The sequence below is a fragment of the Phalacrocorax carbo genome, chromosome 17, assembly GCF_963921805.1.
Source record: "Phalacrocorax carbo chromosome 17, bPhaCar2.1, whole genome shotgun sequence".
Lineage (NCBI taxonomy): Eukaryota > Metazoa > Chordata > Aves > Suliformes > Phalacrocoracidae > Phalacrocorax > Phalacrocorax carbo.
In genome coordinates this window covers 4445332-4470413 of record NC_087529.1, presented here as the reverse complement: position 1 = coordinate 4470413, position 25082 = coordinate 4445332, and the positions used below count along the sequence as shown (strand labels likewise).

The 25082-nt window shown below is 42.0% G+C and overlaps 1 protein-coding gene across 5 annotated transcripts in view; it reads left to right on the top strand.

Annotated features, from left to right (window-relative positions):
• BCAS3 (BCAS3 microtubule associated cell migration factor) overlaps nt 1–25082 on the top strand; it is a 370477-nt gene that overhangs the window by 284116 nt on the left and 61279 nt on the right. Inside the window, exon 22 of one of the 5 annotated variants that reach the window (XM_064467923.1) lies at nt 19833–19922. The exons of the other annotated variants lie outside the window; for them this stretch is intronic. Within the exon in view, the coding sequence (XP_064323993.1) occupies nt 19833–19922 (90 nt within the window). The remainder of the gene's footprint in view (nt 1–19832; nt 19923–25082) is intronic. 5 annotated transcript variants of the gene reach the window in all.

Genomic DNA, 25082 nt, shown 5'->3' with positions numbered 1-25082 from the left:
ACAATCCTTCCAGAGCCAGAGTGCCTCCTGGAGATTCTCCTTGAAATAAATAACACTGAAAGTTTGCTCTCCTTAATGCAATAATATGTAGGAAGGTAGGTCTTGTATTAAATTACTTTATTGTAATCACATCTTATCACATATGAAGAAGGAGATTTGTGTTTACTATAAAAAGAAACGTGATTGTATTACAGTTCAAATAAGTTATTTGCATTTCAGATTTATTTTGGAGTAGTGTCCTTAGGCACCAGCTTTACACTAGATTCACATGTGCCGGGAGCTGTACAAAGAAAACAAGATCATTGCTGCTTCAGGAGCCTTGAGGGAAGTTGTGGCTTCCCAGGTGTTTCGTCTAGAACCTCATCCCTTCAGTACGGGAAAGTAAAAATTACTTCCAGAATGGAGTTAGAAGTTGTGTCGTAGGTTGTTTACCTGTTCAAAACCTAGTGGGCTGTTTTGTGAGACCCCTAAGAGGCATCTTAGGAAATCCTTTTTCCTCCTAGTTTTAAAATGTATTACTTTAAATGTATTATTTTTACAGTTATATTAAATACAAGCATTCATCTGACAGCAGGTACAACTGAGATCTGTGGCTGTGTAAATAATGCAGATCTAGTTGACTTGGATGAGGTGCAAATTGGAATCACAGGTCTGCTGGGGTGGAGTGATTTACTTTCTCTAGTTACAGCAGTTAATTGTGGGCACCCTGATAAGACTTGTTTACTGCCAGATCAGTTTGTCATAGCCCTGCTGAGCATCAGGACCTGGTGATTTAAGGGTTGATTACCTACTCTGCATACTATTTCACATAAGTGGTTTAATGCAGAAGAAAATCAAAGTGCCTTCTACTTTCTGCTTCAGGATTGTAGACCTGAAATTCCTATTTCAAGTTTTTCTCCACAGAAACACCCAGGGAGTAGAAGTGTTAAAGGATTAAGTCTTCTAAAACTGTGTGTTTTGAAAAAGAATTTTTAACTCTTGACACCTTTTTGGAGCCCAGCGAAGGGCTGAATCTGGCAGTCGCCCCTTTCATCGCTGTGCCTGCACGTAGTGACCCTGCCCGTTACAGAGAATTTGAATGCTTTCAAGAAATGGCTGTGACCCTGATCAGTCCTTTTTAGAGCTGGGAACTGAAACCAAAGCACTCCAAAGCGGGTCTCTAGAGGAGATCGCACAGATCACAGGGTCCATCCTTGTGAAGGACCTGTTCTTGCCTGTTGGGCTGTCAGGGACAGTGCTGGGAGGCTCCATGGAACAGGCAGCGCGTTCCCCAGCTTCTGTTACCTTTTTGGTGTAATTCCCACGGAGTAGAACGGGAGCAGTTTGTCTCTGCTCCCGACCCTTGACTGCACTCTTCGTTCCAGCCTGCCAAGTTTCCACTCCTTTTGTAGGCACATGCTTGTGCATGGAGATAGGAGGGAAAAGGCAGGATCTGCAGGCAGCTTCAGCACCCTTCCTTCCCCAGAAGTTTCACGCTGCTCACACGCATGAAGAGAAGGATGAGGACCCGTACGGCCGCCGGGCGTGCCTGTGCAGGTGGTGTGAGGCACGACCTGGCTGGTGTGCTGCGGGTCCATCTCCTTCCTGCTGTCCGTAGTGTTTTTTTTTCTCTTCCATCTTCGTCAAGAGCTTGTGGCTGCCTCTATGCTGCTTGCAGGGTGCAAATAAGCTTCAAGAAAGCTATACCTTAAAATAGGTTGTCATTAGACACCATTACAGAAGGTGAAGGATGCTTCTAAACCATTCCTTGCATGAAAATGCATCTTAACTGAAGCTTTTAAATCCTTCTTGTACGTGAGCTTCTCTGTAAGAGAACGGTTGGTTGTACAGTATGGCTGGTACCCAGCAGGGTCAGATTGCTGTTTTTCCCTAAATGGGAAGAGAAGGAGCATCGTGGCATGTGTTTTCTAACCCAGTCATGCTGGGTGTTCATATGCACACTTCTGACAGCCCTGCTTGAGTATCCATCGATACGTCTAGGATGCAGCATGTAGCGTCATGAAAGAGCCTACAGAAAACCTTTGTGATAAAGTAACATCCTATGTTTACCTTTTCCTTTTGTTTTAAAGCGTCGCTGTCTAAATTGCATCTGCTCATCAGATTAAACAGAAGGAATCCGAGGTAAAAATAAAGGATTGCCCTTTGCAATTTAGTGATTGCAAACGAACGCTTCTTAGAAGTAGAGTAATGAACGTTTGGAACACCCCCAATAATAACCTACAGAAACACTGTACAGCAGCTAATAACAGCCGTGTGCCAGCCCAGCCTGGCCATCCTGCCCTCGCCGCCGCTTGAAGCAAGCGAAGAGCACCCTGAGGGCAGGGTGGAGTCTGTCCATATAGAAATAACTTTAGTCTCCCAAGTTTGTCCCTGAGACAACTACACAGAGGAATTCAGCCTCACTGGCCAGAGGAGGGGTAAGAAGTGAGCTCAGTCACTCAAAAGAAAATTCAGCAAACTTAAAAGTAATGCATCCTGATCGCCAGTATTTTGTATAGGTTGCAATATGCCAGTTAATGAATGTTAAGTTAGTATGTGAATATTTCAATTCTCCAACCTTTTAGGGAAGATGGTGTAGAGTAATTTGGCATGAATGAAAAAAACCCTGAAACATCCAGTGCAAGCCTGTGCAGGGTTCAGTTTTCAAGGCTGGCTTTCATTGGCCAGAAAGTTTCCAGTCCAAGTAGCGGCAGCTAAAAGATACCGTTGCTACCTTCACGGGTCTGGAAAAGTGCAGGGCAGTTCTGCACGTTTCATGGCTTCTCTGTGTGTTCCCCACAATGAGAACATCAAAACCTGCTGATGTTGTGATGAATTTTAGCCTAACTTTCTTGTTCTTTATACGGAGCCCTGCCATGCTGGGATTGCTGGGATTCTGGGAAAAGGAGGAGACAGTCTATAAATGACCCATCTAGTACGTATATGGAGGAAGGCTTAATTAAACCCATAGCATCCCAACCGGACCTAAATTTGTTCTGCGTGTTCGTGTAATTTCCATTGAAACCAATTAGGATTGTGTTTACGAGTGTGAGAGCAGAGGTGCTGATGCTACAGGAGGCAGGGTAGCTGTTGCGTTGTGTGTCTATCTACACCCTTTAGGACTCGTATACCTCCTGTTCATTTGTACCCTCAGTTTTCCTAAAAGTGCTTATTGCAGACCAAGATTTTGCTGTAAAAGGTAACGTAAAAATGCAGAACAAAAGGGCAGTTGCTCCTGTGAAGAACTTAAAGCTTAAATAAAGACGAGACCATCAGTGGCTACGGACACGTACATCCACTCTGAAGGGAAAAACATTGCCTAACTTTATAGGCACCTGGTTATAATCTCCATTGGTCTGAGTGAGGTCACCCATGTAGGGAAAGGTGACCGAGTGCCTAAGCACGACTTCACTGAGGTCTTAAGTTTTATTCTTTTCACATCTAACCTTCCTGACCCAATTTAATTCCTGGCGGTGATGTGGATCTCCCAGTATTGAGTTCGTATTAGAACTGGGTTTAATTTTTCAGATTGGTAGCAGAGGCTTCCGTGGTTTTACAGTGCAGAAGTAACGGGTTATTTCCCTAAAAAATGATGAATTTGAAATCCATTAAAATGAGATATTTCTGTCTTGTGACAAGAGCTTAATAGCTTCTTGCATTTGTGTTTGGAAACATATTCTTTGAACTTTTGTGTAACGTTCAGCCAGTATAAGGCAAACATTCTTCTCCAGTTGGTAATAGGCTGTCTGGTATCTGTAATTCAGTTATTTAGCTTTAAAATTAACTGTATATATTTGTAAGTTTTTAATTAAGATGTGTTTCTACTCAGAGCTTTTCAGAGCTTACTTAGATGAGCATCAAACACTACATAGTTTTGGTCTTTACTTTCTGCCTATTAGCTTCTCCTTCTCTGCTTATAAATTTCTGATGACAGACATAAACATTTACCTCTGTAGGCATTACTTAACTCTGAGATCACTTTGTTCTATAAATACAAATAAATAAAAACCCCTTTAATGGGTGCAGGGGAAGCCAGCAGTGAAGTGGTTAAAGGTTTTTGCCGGCAGACTGGCCAGCAGGAGCTGGCGGTGTGGAGTAAGGGGGACGCCAGCCTGTCTCTAAACTTTTTGGCCCTCCCTGAGTGCAGAGATGAAGGAAGAGCCCTCTATAAATCACTGGAGATTAGAGACCCTGTTCTTGCCGACTCTGCAGGGTTGCACTGCTTAATGTCAAAGCCTCACGTATTACTTTAACAGCACTCCTTTTCTTTATTAAATCCACTTTGAAATAAAAAAATGATGATCTTTCCAGTGAGGGGGAGAAGGCCTAAAAGGATTTAGAAAGTATCTGTTATGTTACATTACGGAGACTAATAACTGTACAGGGAGTAGGTAACATTTTTGCACCATTTCAGAAAGTAAAATGAATAGACTTTACAGAGTTTTCCTCCTTCAAAATATTTATTGCTGTTGATTTTGACTAACTTTCATGGGCTCTTGGTAAAGGTGGACCGAACATGAACGCTCACGGGGATTTCCTTCCAGGTTTGCGAAATTAAATTTGCATCTCCATTTTTGCACGTTCTGCAGCATCTGGTTTTAGATTAATTTTTCTTGACTTTGGATTTATTCTGGCTGAATTTTATTCTGTCTTTATCTCCGACTGAGTATGATGAAGACATATTTTAAACAGCTGTATCTGTGTCAAATGTCAGTGTTTGCTTGTAGCCTCGCTGTCTTGAGGACATACAGAGGCTTCTAGGCACCGCATATTTATATACTATTATGACCTGATTTTCTTCTGATTTGTAAAAGTCACATTAAGCAGGACATGATATTTTTTTAATATGCAAAGTTAATTGATTGTTTATACGTAAAATGCTGTCGTTTTTCCACATGTATTTAGTCACCTCGTTTAATACACTGCATCCTGGCTCACAAATATTTGAAGCCAAAGGAGTTGCACGTATGTATTTTTTCTGCACATAAGTGTTTCAGATCTTCCAGGTCATTTAGTATCCTTTAGGACACTAAAGCTTCTTACTGTTTTCTCATTAATAGTCAAGTCTGTTACCACGACAAAAACAATTTCTGAGAGACAGGATTCTTTGAGAAACATCCCTGATGAAAGTCCTGGAAATCCTAACAACAAATGTTGTCAAGTTAGATTTCAGCAAAGCATTTCTTTTTAACTGTGCAGCATTATGCCCCAGGAATGTAGTTTTTCTTTTAGTCTCATGACTTTAAACGCAACATTGGCATGAAACCCCTTAAGAATATCAGATTTATAAGCTTTTGTTGATGGATTCTGTTCAAATGCAGTAGAATGGAAGGTGAAAATATTTTTAGTCTTTAAACGTATTAAAAGTAAACTGTGATTATTTTAATTCTGTACAATTGAAGGCATTTGCTTCTTTGCAACCGGACTCAGAGTGTTTTTCTACCCGTTCACAGTTCATTTATGGTACAGTTTTGAAGTTTGGAAATAGTTCACACCTATAAAATGTGGTTTTGCATTTGCCAGGGAAAACGAATATTGTTTTGCAATGTATCTTATCCAAAAGTTGACAAGTAACAGCTTTTTTTCTAGTTTATTCTGTCAAACAGCTTGAAGGTATCACCTTTGTAGGCGGCTGCTGCAATGAATTGCAGATATTCATTTATAGCTGTTTGTACTCTGTGTGTTCTTTCATGTGTTCAGGACTATTGCCCAGTTTGAAAGTATGAGCTCTTAAAATAACTAGAAATGGGGGTGGGGTCAAGATATTGTATAAACACAGCAAATTTCTGGGGCTGGATATATGCATATTTAAGAATACAGCCTCGGCGATGAACATTTCACAAGTGTACTTTTTAGCCGAGAAAAGAGCGGAGCAGAAGGTTATCATAAGACCGTAAGCAGTGGTCCCGAAGCCGACTTTCAGACCAGCAGTTAGTGTTTTATTAGGAGAGAACAACTCTATAAAAGGAACAGGAGATTCAATCATAATATAGTGGGGTGACATGAAGGCAGCTGACAGCATGGCTTCAAAACCCATTTAAGATCCAAGAAAAGTTGCCACAAGTAATGTGCTGCAGCTGGGGAGATCGTTTCGGAAAAAGCAGAACCTGCCATAGCCCTGCGGATTTGCGTTCTGGAGCAGACCCGTCGCCTCGCACGGAAAGGCTGGGCTGGGCGTTCGATACCACACACAGGCAAAACTGGGAAAGATCGCTCGCCCTGTGTTTTTCCTTCTCTTTTCTGAAAGTGGTTTGGGGAGAAGTGGGAAGCAATGACCAGTTTGGTGGTTCGGGTTGGAAAGAGAGCGAATAAAGCATTCGCTGTGAAGTGCCGGAGCGTGTGCTTCTGGAGGGTGTTTGCTGGTGTAAGCAAATGCTTCCAAGAAAGGCCATTTTGAAAAGGGGAAGTGCTCCGATTAGGGAGTTTTTAACGATACGTGGAGAAGTGAAATGCAGTTTAAAAGAAAAAAAAAAAAAAGCTATTTTCTTCCCCTCAATTCTTCCTGATATCTGGTGGTTTAATAAGTCGCCGTTCTTTATGCGGAAGAGCAGTCAGCTTTGCTTGATGGAATATCGGCTGTACTTCAGCGTTGCTGACTGTGTCCTTCTGCTCTCTTCCTTTGATACCCATGACTGTGAGCCAGGTCCTGAGAGGTGCAAAGCACTTAAAATATTCCAGTCCTTGCCTTGGATTTCTAAAATTGTAAACTTTGGTGCGCCAAAGCTGGTTTGATTTGTGACTGCTTAAACCCCAAGTAATTGGTGAATTGGAATGATTCGGAAATAGGATACTGTAGTGTGTCTAGCTTAAGAATGTATTTTTAAAAGCCCTGCTACTTTGGGAGTTGAGATAGACTGTTAAATTAGCATTCTTTTAAACAAATTTGGGAGAAAATTTATGCCTGTTCTCGTGTAAGGGAAGCATGTGGCAGTCTGTATACGTAACTTTAATTGGGAAGTGATTGACAGCTGCCTAGACGGACTTAAAAAGAGCAGCGGTATCAGCCAGGGCGGTGCCACTGTTTAGAGAAAAGGTTGTCCAAATTTGTACTCGTCCATAATCAAAATCTAAGTTAATTTATATTTTACCTGAAAGTAATGTGTCATTTATGGAAAGAAAGGTCATCTTTTCTCTGGTAGAAGGTAATGCTAATTTAGGAATAAACAATATTTTCTTTAGTTCTTCTTACAGAGGTTGCTATCATATAAAAATACACTGCATTGAAAGGGGCTCAAAGAGGAGAAGCACAATTAAAACAAATATCACTGAGTTATTCTGAGTAATTACAAGGAACTTCTACGTGTTCTCTTCTAAAAGGATGATAGAAATATTGCGTAAAGGAAATTTCAGAATTAACATGTAGGTTTGCATTGCTTCGCAAGAGGGCAAAGAAGAAGCCAATACTCTAGAGATCCCTCAAACAAGTAAATCTTTCATTTTTAATTTATCTGTACTAGAAGGAGAATCAAAATAGTTACAGTAAGTGTTTGGAATTCCTTTTTTTATTAAAAAATTCCATGCCGATTGTATTTTTTTGAAAAAAACAGAAGCATAGGTAGAATTAGGAAATCCAGGCTACCACTATCAGCCTCAGCATTGCATTAAATTGACTTTAAAATGGGCATCTGGTGACGCTGACACGGGTACGTGCAAAACGAGCTCCGGTGTGGGGAAAGGTGTTGTCCTTTCTGAAGCTTCCTGCCATCTGTGCCATCTTCTAAACACTGCCAGTAATTTTGCATGGTTTGGTCCTTTTGACTGTTGCAAGGATGACTTGATGAATAAACATATTCTTCCTGTGTTCTTGCTCCTTCTGCCACTTGGTTTCTTGGTTTTCCCTCCCTTTGAAATTCCTTGGTCTCTCTTTGGTGCTTCTTCCCATGCAAAAGGGGTTGAAAGGGGGTGAATTAGATAAGACGCCATTTTTTTGCGTGCATGAAGGGTTGGGGTTCATTTGCCGTTGTTGTCTCCCCCCCATATTTATGACTGGCAAGGTAACGTCAAATATAACATGTTGCTTTGGCTCTTAGGGAATACAACGCTGCAGGGAGGTTGGGGTTATTAGCCAAGCAAGTATCTATCATCCTGAAAACAAGATGGCTTAAAGATTATGTACTCATTTCACACTTACTACAGGGTAGCATTACTGGTGCAGAAAACGATGGAGAATAAGCTGAATACTCATTTGTCCATAAACCTTCAGGGGGGTAATGTCCTAAAAAGCCACTGCTATTGGATATCTGGAAAACGAACTCATTTTTAAGTGGGTCACAACATCTGTGATTATCTTGTTGGGATTAATAGCGTGATCGTGCTGTGGTATCATCGACTGCTTCCGGTGGACTTCGGCGCTCTGCGCTGAGGTTGGCAGTGAGTGCGTGCAAATGGGCTGTGGCTTGAGGAGCACTGGTGGGTCTGGCCAGCACATACACAGCCTGCCTTCGTGGGTGGGTGGAAGAAGTATGTCAGGATGGTCTAGAAATGCTGGATGCGTCATTCCTGGTTTAAAACCACTGGCTTTGATTTTATATTAGGGGTAAATTTTGACCTGTTGTCTTCCACCTATGAAAATAATATCGTGCTTGTCTATGCTTTTGTCTTCCTACTTTCTGGGAGATAATTTAGATATTCCCAAGGCTTGAAAAGAATTTAGAAAATAGCAGGGAATTTATTTTAGAAATTACCTGGAGCTTTTAGTCAAACTGTGTAGTGGACATGGACCTTCCGTCTCTTCCCATCACCAGAAGTCCTGCTGAAGTGGGATCTGGTGTATTTGGGTAGGGAATAAAATATATTCTCTAAGAGCAATACAGATAGTAGGCCTAGTGGCAGAGTTTAAAACTAACTCATAATCAAAAGCCCCCCAGATAATCATGTTCACATTTCTTTGGAAAGTTTAATGTTGTCACTCCACTTCATGGTGATGACATTTATTTCAGACTTTTGCATCATTCTAGCTTAGCACTATCCCGCTTTCTCAAACAGGAGGCAGTTACCTTTATTGACCCCTCTCTCAGCAGGGTTTGTCCTGCACTTATTGGCAAGGCTGCTGAGCCTCCACTGGCGAGTGTTGTCACTTTGAGGACCCGCAGTGGGTTGCTCTGTAGCTAGATACAGGCTGTGTCGTGTATCGAGGTGTCTTGATTTATCCATCAGAGCACAAGCACTTTTTACGTCATTTGGATCCTTCTTTCACCCCACCGTCAACGCAGTATCTCATTCCTCCTCTTGAAATCCCTTCGTGAATATGTCTTTGGGGCAAACTCCAAAGGATTTTAGCCTCTTAGCGGTGCTTCCTCCACAGCTTTCTAAAAACGGTGCCTCTCTCTAGTCCTCGAGGCACTTTAGGCCATACATGTGGTGACTTAATCCTTGGAAGATGTGGGAATCCTCAAAACTATGTGCTGGGATTTGGGGTGGAATCTCAATTTCCTTCCTCTCAGATAGAGCACCATGAGAAAAGGCCGTGGTGGTTGCAGGAGCCATCTGTTAGAAACGAGCCGTGATAACCGGGGCCCAGAGCAACCATCGCACCCTCCAGCCAACCTCCCAGCTTTTGAGCAGAGAGCTGGGGTTTGCTCTTTTCCCTTGCCTCTGCCAGGAGATGAGGCAGGATAGGGGAGAGATTAGTCTTGACTCCAGAAGCCTGTAAAATCGGTGTATTTTTCACTCCCTAATGGTAATAGCAGTTTTTTGACAAAGACTCCTCTTTGCTGAGGCAACCTGTGGAAGAGCCCTGCTCCCAGAATGGTTATCTTGAAAGGATTTAGAAATAAAATTGACTGAAACTTGAAAAATGTGAAACACTCACTCAGGGAAAAAAAAAAAAGCTGCCTTCTGTTAGTCTAGTTCTGTAGAAGGGAAAAAAAAAAAGAGAGACAAAAGCCAAAAACAGAGATCACACATTCCTCTTCTGCTTAACACTTTGAACGGAGGTTGGCCTGCCGTCACTGGAGCCCTCAGCCCCTCGTTGGGGCAGAAGGCAAATCATTACAATTTGGAAAAATCAGTCCTGGTTTTAACCAGGTTGTTTTTCTCAAGAGCAGCGGTTGGGGGTCACGGGCTCCCAAAGGTTATTTCCTGCCACACAGTCAACCGGCCAAACAACATTGTTCTTGGGGAGTGCCAACTCCAAACAACATTATGCCCCCAAGCAATTGTTTACCTAACACGGTTTTTGCTTTATTTTTCTTCTCATGCTTCTTTGTTTCAGTTCAGGCTCTCACAAAAGGTAAAATAGGAAATGGTAAAATACAAAAAAGTAGAGGACAAAGCGGTGCAAAGAAAAGATTGATGCTCGTTCAGACTTGGGGAAAATGCAACGTATACAAGGGTCTCTGAATCCTGAAAAGGTTCAGTTTTCATATATTTCAGCCTTGAATATAATCAGCTTATAAACACTTAATTATTTTCATGCCTAAAACACAAGACAGGAAGCTGCAGAAGACTGAAATATATTGTGAGATTTATGAAGGAACGGCCTGAAGAGCTTTCATAGGTAGTTTATAAATGTCATCCATATCTAAATATGCAGTGGACGTGCACGGTAACCGAGGAGAGAGATCTTGTCGTGAAGCATGACAAAGCAATAATTGATCTCGCCGAAAGGGAAAGCAGTGCTAAAAAAGCACCAGGGCCAACTGAGAGGAGGATGGAACGTGACAAGGACATGGAAGGAGAGGCCAAGGGCAGGTTACCAGAGGAGTGGGCCTGAATCCAAATACCCCAGATGCAAAATCCCTCAGTTTTGGTAAACTTGGATTAGTGTTTAAGAACAAACAGAAGAACACAGCTGGCCTTCTAGCTCTATCATTGATTAAACAATATCTGAAAGTCTTTGAAGTCTGGAGAAGTTTGGGGAGCTCAGTCTTGCAGTTTATCTGGAAGGGTTGAAGTATTCCTTCCTGGTTTTCTGTTTTAGCACCTCTGCAAAGGGTCTTTCTAATGAGCTAAATATATAGAAAGGTGTAGGGAGAAACTTGGGATTCGTGTACGGAGAAGATCTATTTAGAGAAGCCCTGTAGTAATCATACTCAAGGCAGTTTTTAGATGCTGTGGCCAGAGACGCCCGTCCTGCACAACTCCCAGCTGCCCCGTTCAGCGCACAGCTTTCCTGTTGGCATCACTTTTGTCTTCCTAGTCAGGATGTTGTGAGAGATAATTTCTTCTGACTAGAAAATTACCTTTCCAAGCCTGATTTAAATATAAACACAGGGGTTTTCCAATACTGGGGGTCAGGGGAGGAACATAAACCCTGGATTTTTAGGCTATTATTGGTGTGTGTAATTAAAAATTCACAGATGTGGGGGAAGAAATGAGATCTAGAGGTCAGACAGCAGAAGAGGGATGCAGAAGAGCAGTTTTATTTGTGATTCTTCCACTATTTTTCATGTTATATAGTTGAATTCACTCTCCCCTGTTACAAGCTGAGAATATGACTATTTCCATAGAGTATTTAAAAATGACCATGTGGGAGGCAGTAAGTGTGAGCTATTGGTTATAACTGGAAGAAATCATGGGTGTTTCCGAATGCTCGAAGGCCGGGCTGCGTCCCATATGGGTTTCAGCACCTGAGAAACGGTGCTTGAGTTGATCTTCTCTTCTCCACTGACTTCTTAAAAAACTTACAGGAACTGTGTCCATAGCTTAGTCCCCAGGTGTGCGCGTGGAGGAAGGCAGGGTGAGGCTGAACCTCCGTTACTGAAATACCACGATGCTTAAGTTTCCATTTGGCTTTGCACGCTGGGCTTTCTCACTGGCATAGGTTGGTTATTCTTAGGAAGTCTTCATCCAATGAAATCTGTCACCCTCTTGATTCCACGTAGCCAACAAATAGAAAAACTAGCATTGCAAAATTGTTAATTTCAAACTGAATCAAGGATGAGTATTGTTCTCTTTTCGTCTGGCTTTCTCAAGCACTTTGTTCCATTCACTGTCATCCTCAAACCCTGAGGAAATGGCAGTGAAGCTCCTGCCCCATAGTGGTTTTATGTACTAATGACCTTTCTTTTGTTCATGATAAACTATCACTAAATCACTCCATTTGAAGATGATTTATAATCTCTCGGAAAGACCGCTTTTTGCCAGGATTGCAAATTTTTAGCCCAACCCTGAGAAGTGTTTTGAATGCCCTTAGCACTTCCTCTCAGTGATTAAAGTCTTCCGTTCACCATTATTAGTCTCTGTGGATTAGCTTACGTACAGTAGATTTGCGACTGTCACGATCGAGTACGTTTGCCTGGGCAATACCTGCCATGAGGCAGCCGCATGGAGGAGCGTTGTGCTGCCGTTTGAAAGTTTTGGCATCCACGTGGTGGAGGAATCGAAAGGCCAAACCTCTGATGAGCTGTATGCATAGGGAGCGGGCGTTTGGCTTGGCGTTGGGAGCAGGAGTGTGAAATCATGTACGATGGTTACTGACTGCGTCACCTCGAGGCAGCCACTTCTCTCTAGGGAGCGGAGCTGTGCTGGTATAAATGATGGTTTTACTAACTGGCTTCAGAGCCAGATCAAAAGACCTTTACACAAGTACTGGGAGTTTTGCTGGACTAAAATCTATGGATCTTCAGCGATGAGCATGAACTTTGCTAGCTCTCTTCTACTTCAGACAGTGAAATCCTGGGTGTATGGAAATCACTGTCAGAACCATTACTGACTTCCGTGGAGGCAGGACTCCTTCCTGTGCTTGAATGACAAGTGAAGTTTAAAAATAATTAAATCCTTTTCAGAAGGTTTTGTTTGTTTTCTTGTCTGTTGTTAGCAGTGCACATTTCTTTTTTAGAGAAGTCTACGGTGGTGCGTAATTCCAGTGTCCGAAATGCCAACTTCCTCCAGTAGCTAAGCTGTTCTCTGCTTTTGGAGAGCTTGGTTGCAACTCAGTAAAGGAGATCAACAACCTCTGGCTTAAATATTGGGCGGTTATGTTTCAGAGCAATTGTAACAGCTTCATAAATATGAATATCTTAAATACCTTGAAGGACATGCTCCTTAAACTGCAGCGTTAGCTGTATACCTTTATTCACCATTTGTATGAAGCGCTAGAAACGTTGCCTGTCTTTCACTGGTAAATATTTACCTGCCTTTGCACATATTTGTGTGCACCTGAGGAGTTACAGAAGGAAAACATTTGTTGATAATGTTGCTAGTTTGAACATAGATGTTTGAAATCTGACCTGCTGCCTTTCTCAGATGAGCGACTGCCTACTGAAGGGTGGCTTTCTGGGGTACGGTACCCTTCCCCTTACAGCTGAGCTCGGCTTCCCTTATGCAGGGCACTCCATGTGAACCCAGGCTCGGTTACAGCTCGCTGGATGAACTGGGACAAGTCATTTCCCTCCCACTGCCTCAGTTTCCATCTATTCAAAATGAGACTGTGGCGATATAACTCTCTTAAGGCTTTGGGATCTACAGATAAAAGCTACTATGCAGCCCCTGGAAATTATCATCATCATCAAATAGTTTTATGTTTAATAGCTGTAATCTGAACAGGAGGTTATAAGCCAACTGGACACCCCAGATGACTCTGTGCAGAGATGTCTGTATAGAGACATCCTCATTAGTAAAAAAAAAAAAAAAAATTAGTTAAAAATGAGTTCTCTTAAGCCAGTGCTTTTAGAAGCAATCTGAAACAGTTCTAATATTGAAGTAGTTGTGATTTTTTTAATGGAAGTAATAACCCACGTGCAGATAAGTATTTAGGGTACATTTAGTCTGTATTTGCTTCAGGTAGACTTGTATCGTGAGCTCTAGACCCCAAGTTCATGAAAACTGTTTATTTTGACTGGTTAGCTTAATAGAGTTTAGTAAAACCCTTTCATTACTGTAGCCACTGGTCTTAATATTTCAGGCCTCCCCTTTCTCCAAGGCAGACTGCAGGAAGCCTGGTATAACATGCCAATCCCTTCCCTCTCTTTTACTAGAGAGGGGGTGAATCCCATAGAATTTGAGTTTGTCATGTTTTAGTGCTGCAACTTCCCAGGCTGCTTTTCATGCCCTTTTTTATTTCCACATCTTTCTTCATTTGCCTTTTCCTCCTCGGCATTTCTTACACACCCTCAGGTATCGTTTCTTTAGGCTTGCAGAAGGTCTCCCACCACTTTTCCAGCAGCACGCTGTCCAGTCATTTAGATCCCTTCTTAAAATGAGCGTCTTCCAGGAAATCCTTCCTCCTTCGCTGTCGCTAATAATCTCTCCCACATCCTCCTTTATCATTTCTTCTGTGTCCTGATATCCGTTTTTTCTGTCAGAGTTTCTGCAAGGCAGGGGGTGCATCTGTTCAGATTGTTCTTTACCATGTATACTTCAAATACATGCTATGAAATATTGCTGGTATTAGAACCTTGAAAAAGAGAATATTGAGCCTTTATAAATATTCACCAATATGCCTCTGGTGTTTTATAACATCCTAATTCAAAGGCTGCAAGTGACAAAGAGACTAGTTCAGCATCGGCTTATCTGACTGGTGTAGATCAGGGGTATGAGCCCTGGTTCCTGCGTAGCAGGGTGGTCCTATAGCTACTCCTCTGCATAATAATAAATGTTACCAAAAAAAGCAGCTGCTACTGTTTAGGGAATGACGTGAACTAGAAAGTTTGATTCTGTAATTTTCAGCTATGAGACATGTTTAATAGATGAGCTGAATTTATATTTGGCTTTGGAAATATGTTGTGTCCAGCTGTGTAGGTCTGTGTCTGTGTGTATAGGTATATCGTGTATCTGTGTTTTTCTGTTCATGCATGTACAGTGTGTCTGTGTGCACATGCTATGCATTAAAATGCTAAAGTAACGTGACCAGATTTTAGTTTGCATGAATGTGCTATGAAGTAAGAACTCATTCGTGTTATACTACGGTAGAAGTGGTAATAAAAAGACTGGATTTTAGGCCCATAGCTAAATGGTTAGTTACACATAAACATGCACACGTATTTGAGAGCGAAGGAGAGATATGTGGGAGATAAAAGAGAACAAATGGACAACTTATAATTACATGTATTTTAGTTCATCTGGTATCCAGATGATCATCCTTGATTCTGATGGTTTTGACAAATCAGTTTATTAGAACTGTAAATGTAACCCAGGACTGCGCAGTAGGCAAGGGAACACTGATATTTTTTTTTTCATATTATATTCAGTCATTTCATTATTGGAGGTAAATACTGCTTGTACTTAGAAACACAACAGCTGGTCTCATATGAGAAGGCAATCCACAGATTAACTTGCCAAATGTATTACCAGTTCATTTCACTAGAATGAGAACCTAAGGGTATTTTAATAGTTTTGACCTTGATCAGACAAGAAAAAAAAATGCCCTCATTCTCAAGTTGAACCTGCAACTTCCACACTGATCTGGTCTACTGCAGCGTAAAGTGTGCCCTGGCAGCTCCTGTAGCCTCCTTGCAAAGCGGGCTGAGAACTCATTACTTAACAAAATAAACGGGTGAAAGTCTGTGTTAAAGGTGTGGTTGTGATTCTCAGGTTTGCTCAGGAGAAGAGACACTCTGATTACTTCTTTTGCTGGTTTCAGAGCAGCCATTGAGTGTTGTTACTGGGCAAATTTGCATTTGAGCAAGGAGATTTTAGTCATATGTTTGCATCTCTCATTTGGCTCTGATATAGATTTTTGTGTTAAAAAAAGTAGTTTTTATTCAAATTGAAAGACCAGATGTGTGCAGCCTCTTCACTGTACCCCAGAGCTGTTCCTCCTGCCATTTGCAGACCTTGCTCTCTGCAGGCTCGTGGCCAAATTTTGTGCATGGTGCTGCACGCCCTGGATGCAAAGAGTGTTATAAAGAGCAGCTTCAGAGGTACTGCAGCGCACAGAGATAGGTGTGTGTCCGGCACTGGGGAAAGGAGCCCTGGTGGAAATGAAATTGCGGCAGATCTTCCAAAGAGAGACTATTTTTAACGGTCTTTTCCCTGTAACATTTTTGTTCCATGGGAGCCTTGCTCCGGGGTGCTGGACCCTGCAGCCTGTCAGGGCTGGTGGGGCCGTGTCCTGGCACTCTCGGTCGTTGCTCTCCCCAAGCAGCATCTCCTGACGGGTTTCTCTGTCACCTCCCCGGGAGGCTTCTCACACCCAGACTTGCTCAGTGTTGAAAATTGGGCAAGATCAGGCTTATTCAGAAGAGTAAACTGGCTTGTTGGGGCTCATCCAGGTGCAGTCCCTTGAATTGAGGTCTCCAGTGTCTGCACGTATATGTGGGCCTGACTATCTGCTTTCCTTCAGGAAGAGTTATGAGTGCTAAGGATTTAAGGGTGGGACTTCTGAAAGCTCTTGACATTGGCCTAATTCAGTTTCCTTTGAAGTCGAGGGAGCTTTACTGTTGATTCCGTTGGAAGCGAAGCGCGGCAGACACCGAGTGCTTTCCAAGCTCCTGGCGCAGACAAAAAAGGGGTTGAGCTTCCCTGTCCCGTTCAGAGCTGTGTGTTCTGGTCTGAGGGGCCACCTGGTAAAACCACTTCTCTGTTCCCACTTTGGAGTCTCTCCTTTCCTCTACTTTCTCCTCCCTTGCTTCCTTCTGCATGCAGCGCCGTGACCAGGCATGAGTGCAAACGGATGAATGACAAAACCTGGAAGACACCAGCCAGTCCTGAGGGTGGCAGAAGCCACCGATTTTGTGTCTAATTTTTCTGTTTCATTTCTTAATCGGATCTTTTTCAAAGTCTCATGATCATTTGTCATTAATTCTCTGTAAGAACTCTTAGAAAGAATCTAGTTTTGAGATGTGGGATGGCCAAAAACACTGTAACGCTTTTTCCATAAAACCTACATCTTATTTCACAGTCCTATGACTGCTTTTAAAAATAGCTTCTCACTACATCTCCAAAATCCCTTCCCCTGCTCCATGATCTTTGAAGTGAGATAAACCAGACAAATATCAGGATTTTTTTGTACGTTTTTATAACATTTACCAGATTAGCAAATAGGGATTTACTTTGCGCTTCCCTTCTACTGTGCTGTTTCTGTAGGAGATAAGTAAAATTCTGTATTATGTTCAGCTCCTTGGTCCGCTAAGCATTGTGTCAAGCCATCAGTTCCTGCAAAGGAAGAATGTATCCTTGAACCTGAATCTCTGCAACAAAACTCCTTCCGTTTGATCTCTAAACTGGTTTGTTTAGATCTACAGGTCTGTTTGCTAGCTCTACAAATGACATCTTCAGATGACGCTGTCCATACAAATACGTACGTACAATTTCATTTCATGTAACTAAGGCATGGTCTGTGTCCATGGCGTGCTGCCTGACTCTGCCGCGCAGACCACATCCTGCCATCATTGATCCTACAAGTAGTCCTGCTTCTACCTAAAGTTCAATCGATTATAATCAGATTAAATCACAGTTTAAAGATACAGCTTTTAGATTCTTTCATTTAAACCTTATTTTGGTTGCTCAGCTGTATTTCTGCAATACTACAATCTACTTTCAGCCTATTCCAGAATCGCTGTTTATGATTTTGACGTGATCCTCTAGTTCTAGTATGGATGAAATGTGCACTGGGGACTGAGGATGGATGGCTGGGACAGGGGGCTTGTATGGTCCCAAAAGAAACCTAGTGTTGTGATATTTTGCTGTTGGGTTCAGTAAAACATGTTTTGTTTTGTCTTTAAAAATAATAACAATTAGGCTACGCAGAAAATCCTAGATTTCCATTTAGTACCATTTCACGTAAAAATAAAGGCTCTTTATTCCATTATTTCCTTGGGTTTGGAATAATTCAGAATCTAATTTTACCAAATGTTTAGGCTTCATTTGATAATAAGAAGGCAAGAGTAGTTTCCTTACCACTTTATTCTCCAACTGGGTTTACTATTTCATAGTAACACAGATTTGTATTTCTTAAGAATTTCAGGGTGATTTCAGCATCCAATAATGTCCACTTCCACATGTTTTAACTAGTTTTGACATGTAATTTCCTGAACACACTGACACTTCCCACCCTCATATTCTTAAGGCAAATGCTCCACCAGCACCAATTTGCTTACTTGTTCACTAACTTTTCCTCTTTGATTCTGCTAGTTGGCAATGAAAAAAAGTTGAGTTCCCATTATCAGCTCAGATCAATAAATCTGAAGGAGGAAAAAGAGGAAACATCAACTCAGGGGAGTCCCAGTCAGCAAACATTTACTGATAAAGAAAACACTCGTATATCTGACACGTCATCAGTTCCCAGTGTTTGCTTACGCCCCAAGTGCTTGTCGCTACAAGAAGAAACTTACCGCTACCGGCACTGGGTTTCCACGGTCCCTCGGAGAGCTACTGTCAGTCAAAGCTTTGGTTATGAACCACTGAGTACAGTGGAGAATGGCTGTTCTCAAGGAATCTTCCTCAAAAGATGGGTGGCTTCAAGGGACACCTTCAGAAACCCACCAAAATTGCACTCGGTTGATGGTGGGAGTGGAGGAGCACTTGGGTTTTTATTGAACTGTTGTATGAACCTTGCTATCATGGCAGAAGAGATACAGAAACATTGTTTCATAGTTGCTGTGGCTCATGGCTTTTTGGCCTTGATGCCACAACTGGATTGGTATTTATTGTTGTCATTGGAATTAGATGCTAATTTTTACAAAAATCTGAAGATAAAACACTACTGATAAAAGCAGGGAATAATGCAGGTGAAGAATTAACCTCGTACTGAGGGAGTCACGTATTAATGCTTTTTGGGTTGTGCTGTGTCCTGGTTATATTCCAGATAGGCTCTTAGTCTCATGAGCTGGAAAATCTTGAAACAAATACAGCAGGTTCAGTTGTGGTGTCTCTGCTGAGGAACATGATCCACACGAGAAGTCCTAAGGGGTTGCACGAAGCTGCTCAAATGCTTTGGGCCTGGATTTAAATATTCCTGCACTGCAAGTATCTGGAAAGAAATGAAAACTTTGTTTATTTTGCAGTGTGTTACTTCCTTCAGTTATTCAGTAGACCTCTGGCAACTACCTGATTTATCTTCTCTTTGTCTTGCTGCTGTAGCGTTTGATTTGGAATGTGATCGTCAGTTGTTGGAGTGACACCTCTGCGGATTAATTCCTTTTCCCACAGAGATGTCCATTCTGTACGGCCATGTAGTGTCACGCGAGCATGGTTCCTCTTTCTTGTTAATGCCTTAAAGCTGATAGTAAATATATAGGTTGGTGTCTGTGTGGAGGGGTTCTCTACAACAGAGTTTAAACCCGTTTCGGTGTCTCTTGGGACTGAACAATGTTTAACACTTATTTTAGAGAGCCTGAGCATGTCATAGACAACTTTACAAATAATGGTGTACCCTAAGTAGGGATTTGAGCTTTAAATCTATTCTATGCAACATGAAGAAGCACTTAGACCAGGCAGATGGCTTAAGTGCCATGCTAGGAAGTACAAGGTTTGCAAGCAGTTCTTTGAAATGAAGACTAGCACAGCTATGAATCTTAGCAGAGTTGCTCTGAAGGGTTTACTAACTCAGCTTCCCTCATTTTAATTAGATTTTGTAATTTACAGTAGATTAGGGCTTCACAGTACCAATTGGGTAAAAGTCGAGATCTTCCCTCAGAAGATTGGAGACCTTCAATACACTGATATCCCTAATGTTTGCTCATTATTTTTGCAGGCAAATAGAGATTTAGCTTTGTTTATCTGTGGGATTAGTTTTTGGGATTGGCTTTGAAGCTCTCAGGATTATATTATGATGTTTGTGCACGACGCTTTAGGAAACCTTTTCATTCCTGCAAGTAGCGTAAACAGTGCTCATCTGTATGGTAAAAATAGTATGGTAAAAAGTCCCTGTATCTCCATGGGGGACCGCAGCAGGGCAAAACGAGCTGTTCTCCCTCCCTGGAGGTGCAGGATCAGCACCTGATCTGCCACTTCGTTCCATGTTGCTTCAGCCCCTGGGTTTCCCCGCCGGCGCAGCAGTGAGGATGCCCGCAGCCCAGGTGGGAGGACCACGTTGTCTGTACTACCCCATAGGAGTGACGGTGAGACCACCAACAAATTCCTTGTGGGCCACGGTAGTCACAGATGGTAACTACTTTCAGTCATGATGAACTGAACTGGATTTAAACTAGTGATTTAGAGGTGAAAGTCTCTGTATCCTATTCCCGTGAGCCCTCAAGCACTCGGGGCACACCTCATTAGTTTGATGAGCGAGAGAGAGTTTTGATTCTCAGCGTTTGCCAAACGTCTGCTCTTTTTGTCTGCTTCACTTTCTCCAAGGACTCCCTCTGATAAATCGCCATCTAATTTCAGATCAGGCTGTTAATTGAAAAAGGGGTCATTTCAATTTTTAAAAGTCTGTTTCGTGCTCAGCCCCTGGACGGTGTTGAAACTAGTCGAAGGTCTTTCTAATCTGGTCTCCAGGTGAGGGCTCTTGCCTGTAGATGTGCTTTGCTGCCTGTCCGGGCGGCTCCAGCTGCTCCGGCGTTGGGACCGTGGAAGGAACCAGATGGGGAGGTGCTGGGAGCTTTTCTGGCCAGGTGGATGTGATGTGCAGGGCATCACGGCCCGGCGTTTGTCAGTAATTTCAGCGCGTGGGCTGCACAGGCAGAGGCTCTCTTGCTCTCAGTTCAGCCGAGTTTTACCGCTGGCTGCAAATATACTCACTGTAAATTAAAGTAACGATCACATCCTCTCTGAATTTCTATTTCTGATGATAAAACTTATATTTCTGATGTATTCTGAGGAGGGACTCTTTCCTGAAGATCTGAGTGTCTTCCTGAGCACGACTTGGTGAAGTTCCCAAAGTTGAGCGGCTCTTAATACACTGAAACCGGAGCTGCTTGAGTTGTGCTCCGTAAGATCAAAACCGAGGCCAGAACCTAAAATGATCTTGAGGATATTGAGCGCTGCACACTTAAATCACCTGTTCTAGAAGTTAATGCAGCAATAAAAAAAAAAAAGTAAAGCAGAAATAAGGATATCTATTTGATAAAAATATAAAAAAGCCTGTCTGCTTTTTAACATTTTAATCTGGGGGGAGGGGCGTTGTTTAAATTCAGCAATTTATTAACCAATAACGTCCTACTGTGTTCTTTATTTTGTTTTCGTATTATCTTCATTTTTGCGTTTTAGTGTTTATTCCTTTTTCCTTATTTGGGTTATAGCATCTCATTTTTTCTGTCCTTTCCTCTAGGAATAATGAAAACCAAAAATACCACACAGTAATGAGAAACAATAGTGTACAAAGATTAACGTCACAAACCCATCACTGACCTCAATAACATTTCACAACATTTAGTTTTCATTACAGTGAAATGTTACTGCGTACTTTTTACATGAACTTCTGAAGAAAAATATATGATAGGGCTTTCCAAAAATACACATATGTTGGGAAATAAGACTTCTAAATCAAGAGTTTTACACATACACTGATCACATTTGACGAATCAGATGTATGGTATTAATTACTCTGAACACAGAGCAAACCGTCTTAAACATTTAGAAAACAAAGATTTTCTGCTTTGCTGATGCAGACACGTGTCACGCGTTCTTCAAAAGGTGCATTCGGACTTTTAGTGCTATTTGCTATCTTTAGATGATGAAAGAACATTCAATTTTTAAATTGTATTTGTAAAAAGTATTGCTTGGCATAGAGTTTAGGAAAGAACATTTAGAACAGGTTGATCTGTAACACCACGAGCAGTCTGTTTTCTATCAATGATTCCTAGCCAGCTTATTAAACAGATTTATACAATGAAAGAATCTAATAACAAAAACATTCACCTCCTTTATTACTTGGCATTATTTATGGCTCTTACTTTTTTTTAGCTACCTTTTTATATATTGGAATCTGCCAACATTGTATTTATGAAGTTTATGTACTAGCAGCATTTGTTGGGCAGGGATTTGGGTTATTTTATGTTTCTTCCCTCCTACACTTATTATTTCTAAATCTATATAGAAATGCTTGTAAAGATTTAAAAAAGACAAAAAAAAAAAAAACAACCAATAGTGGAGAAATTGGCTGTTCAAAAAATTAATTAATTCTGGAGAAATGGAATTTTTAATGTACTTACATTTTAGATATGCTCTCAATAATAATCAAAAATAATGGTGCTTATGACAGAGGCTATTGCAAGGCTCACTGTGTTCTCCAAAATCTTCAGTGTTGAATCATAGATCAGGAAGTGTTTACACACTGTGAAATCAAAAGTTCCTCCTCTGACTATCAATTCAAATCTCTAAATATCTATAATTACTACCCAAAGAACAACTTTGTCTTCAAGAGCTCCTTCCTTCCTTTCCTCCTTCCTTCCTTCTGTCTGTCTGTCTTAAGGCGACTGAGCTACAATGGTGCGTTTGTCGTCGTGGGATGGAGAGTTAATGGGAGCCATTGAGCTTTCTCCCGCTCGGCTCCGAGTGCCAGCTCTTGGCTTGTGCATTGAGTCAGGGTTGGGCCTGGCACCGATATAGCCATGCAACTAAAATACAGTCTCCCTGTCCTATAGATTGTTCTTTCCTGGCAAGCCAGATCTGCAGCTTCAGAAGCGGCCAGGGCAACCTCTCTCAATGGGCCCGCTCAGGGGCACGACCACCTGGCGTTAGAACTCCTTCATTTCTGGAAGGCTGCTGCTTGCTTTGATGCTCCCGTGTGCGCACAAGACAGCCCTTTTGCTGAAGTTAGAAATGCCTTGAGATGCCTTTTCTGTATTCAGAAAGAGAAATAAAGGATCATATTTGATCCTTATGGCAGCACAGGACGCCGAGTTCCCGTCAGCAAACGGTGAGCGAGGGACGGAAGGTGGGTGGCTGGTTCATCCTGCGGCACCCCTGGCGAACGGGAAGCAGTTAAACCCTCGGCGATCCCTCCAGCAGGCACAGGGAGCCGTGGGTTTCCCTAATGACACAATAGCAGTAAAACGTTAAAATAAATAAAAAGTGGGATTTAGAAATGGGGAGTTCTGTACTGAATTCTCTTGATTGAAAACTGCGGCTATTGGAAACCCCCGATTATCTGTGCTTCCCGCAGAGCGGGCAGCTCGGGGCGTCAGCTGGGGCGGGCGTCCCTTTTTTCCCCACCTCCCACCTGACGCTTTGTTGGTTTATAAATGATCGGACCAGAAGCGGACGCTCTGGTACTGGCTCTCGGTTTGCTTTTGTCTCACCCTCCCAGAAGCGTTCCTCCTGAGTGCCCATGCTCCAGCTATTTCAGAAGAAAACGTTTACTTTTTTTCCACTGAGGTTAACCAAGCCTCCTTCTGTTTTGCTGTGCTCAGCAGTTAAGGCCAAAGTTTACAAGAAACGTAATTACAGTCTTACTTTTAATTGTAATTAACTATGAGTAAAGAATCAAAATAATCCAGCTACTCTTTTGCTGAACCAAAGCATTATATATAACATGACAAAGAAAATGGCTTGCCCCTCAGCCATTAATTTTAGCAGCTCTGTTGTTCCTAAATTACATAAACCTCTGGTGTCAGAGGGGAAAGAATATGAATCAGCTCAGATATTTCATTGGAATACGTTGCCCGTGTGTCAGAATTTGCGATGCTTTTGAAGCCCTTTGGATTATGATAAATTAGAAATGCGTAATTAAGAAAGTCGGGAACTCCAACTAAAGAGGTCACGAGTGAAAAACGTTGGTAATGAATTACAAGTATCTCAGGGTTCATAAGATCCGTACCTAAACTTAGTCTTTTGTAGGGAGTCTTTGCCTTTCATTGCAGAAGACGTTGGAGAGGCGCGAGCGTGGCGAGGAGGTTGAGCACAATGCCATTTTAGGGGGCAACACTGCCGTAAGGGGACATTGTTTGCCTGTAAATGGTAGGAGAGACACATACGTGTGTATGTGTAGTTGCATATTCAACGTAAGATGAAGATGGGAAACATTTTAAATCTCTTATTCCGAACTGTATTCATTGATTATGACCCCAAATCAAATTCGGAATGTTTGCCCCTAATTATGACAAATGGTGCTCTTTCTGAACCCTTCCTTTAACTGGAATTGAACTCCTGTTTCCTTACCTGCCATTTGCCTATACTGTGGTTGCTTTTCTTGTGTACATGGTAGCCAGCCAGTCCCAAGGGAACCGAGGAAGTATGAGGATCAATGGCACCGTTGGTGACAAAGAAAGAAGTTGAACCAGTTCTTGAAAGTGCAGCAAAATGTCAGATATCTATGTTTAAAGCCCGTACCAAGGCGGATTTTACTTGTGCTGCTGGCACTTCCAGCGCTAGAAATCCAAGCTGCCACGGACCTTGGCAGCATTATTAGGGTGATCTTCATTTAAAGATGAACTATTCTTGAACAATTTCTCCACTGTATCTGACACAAACAAGCTTTTCTTCAACACCAGACGTGCATGTCTTCTTGCTCCAACTATTTTTTTCTTGGACAAACATATGTATTGTAGCCAATGCAAGGAAAATCCCACTCACTATTTATGTTTGAGTTCCCTATGTCCCATTAACAATATCCCAGTGTACTCGTGGCAGTATAGCATCTTGATCCAGATCCAGCACTGTTTTCCTGGATTCCCCTTTGGAGACTCAAGTGTCACAAAGCAATTGGTCTTATTTAGTGACCTTCCATCCCAGAGGCTCTATTTTTTGGGCACTGAAATAGTTTCCTGTCCCTTTTTACAATTTTTGCTAAGTAGGGAGCACCTCTTACTGTGAATCTGAGCTAAGAGTATTTATCAGGACTAGCAACGCAGCTTGCAACGTCTGAAACTTCATTACACTTAAGGATTTTATCTACTGCCTTATGACTCTTCTATGCATATAGGAGGTCTCATTTTGGGGACGCTGCTACCACCATGCAAATAATTATTATATGTACACTAATTTGAATAGACTTGAAACAGCATATAGCTCTCAAAGGGCACAAGCTTTCTGTAGGGAAAAGGACGCTGCCGCTGGTGCGCTTCCTTCAAGGCGGCTCTCCTTAGTTGCCATATACAGATGCAGACAGAGAAACAAATATATTTGGGTACGGTACATATTTAGTATATATAGTGTGAGCGTGGGCATATTAGGGTTAAATGCCTCCAACTGATTTGTTGAGTGATTTCTATAAGTCATAATGTGGAAAAATAACAAAATAGTGACTGTTCATCCCACAGACAGGCTTAAAGGTGAGAGAAGCCGAAGCTGCAGCACTGCCCTCTCCCCCGTTAGCGCGGCGCTTGCCGTGGGGG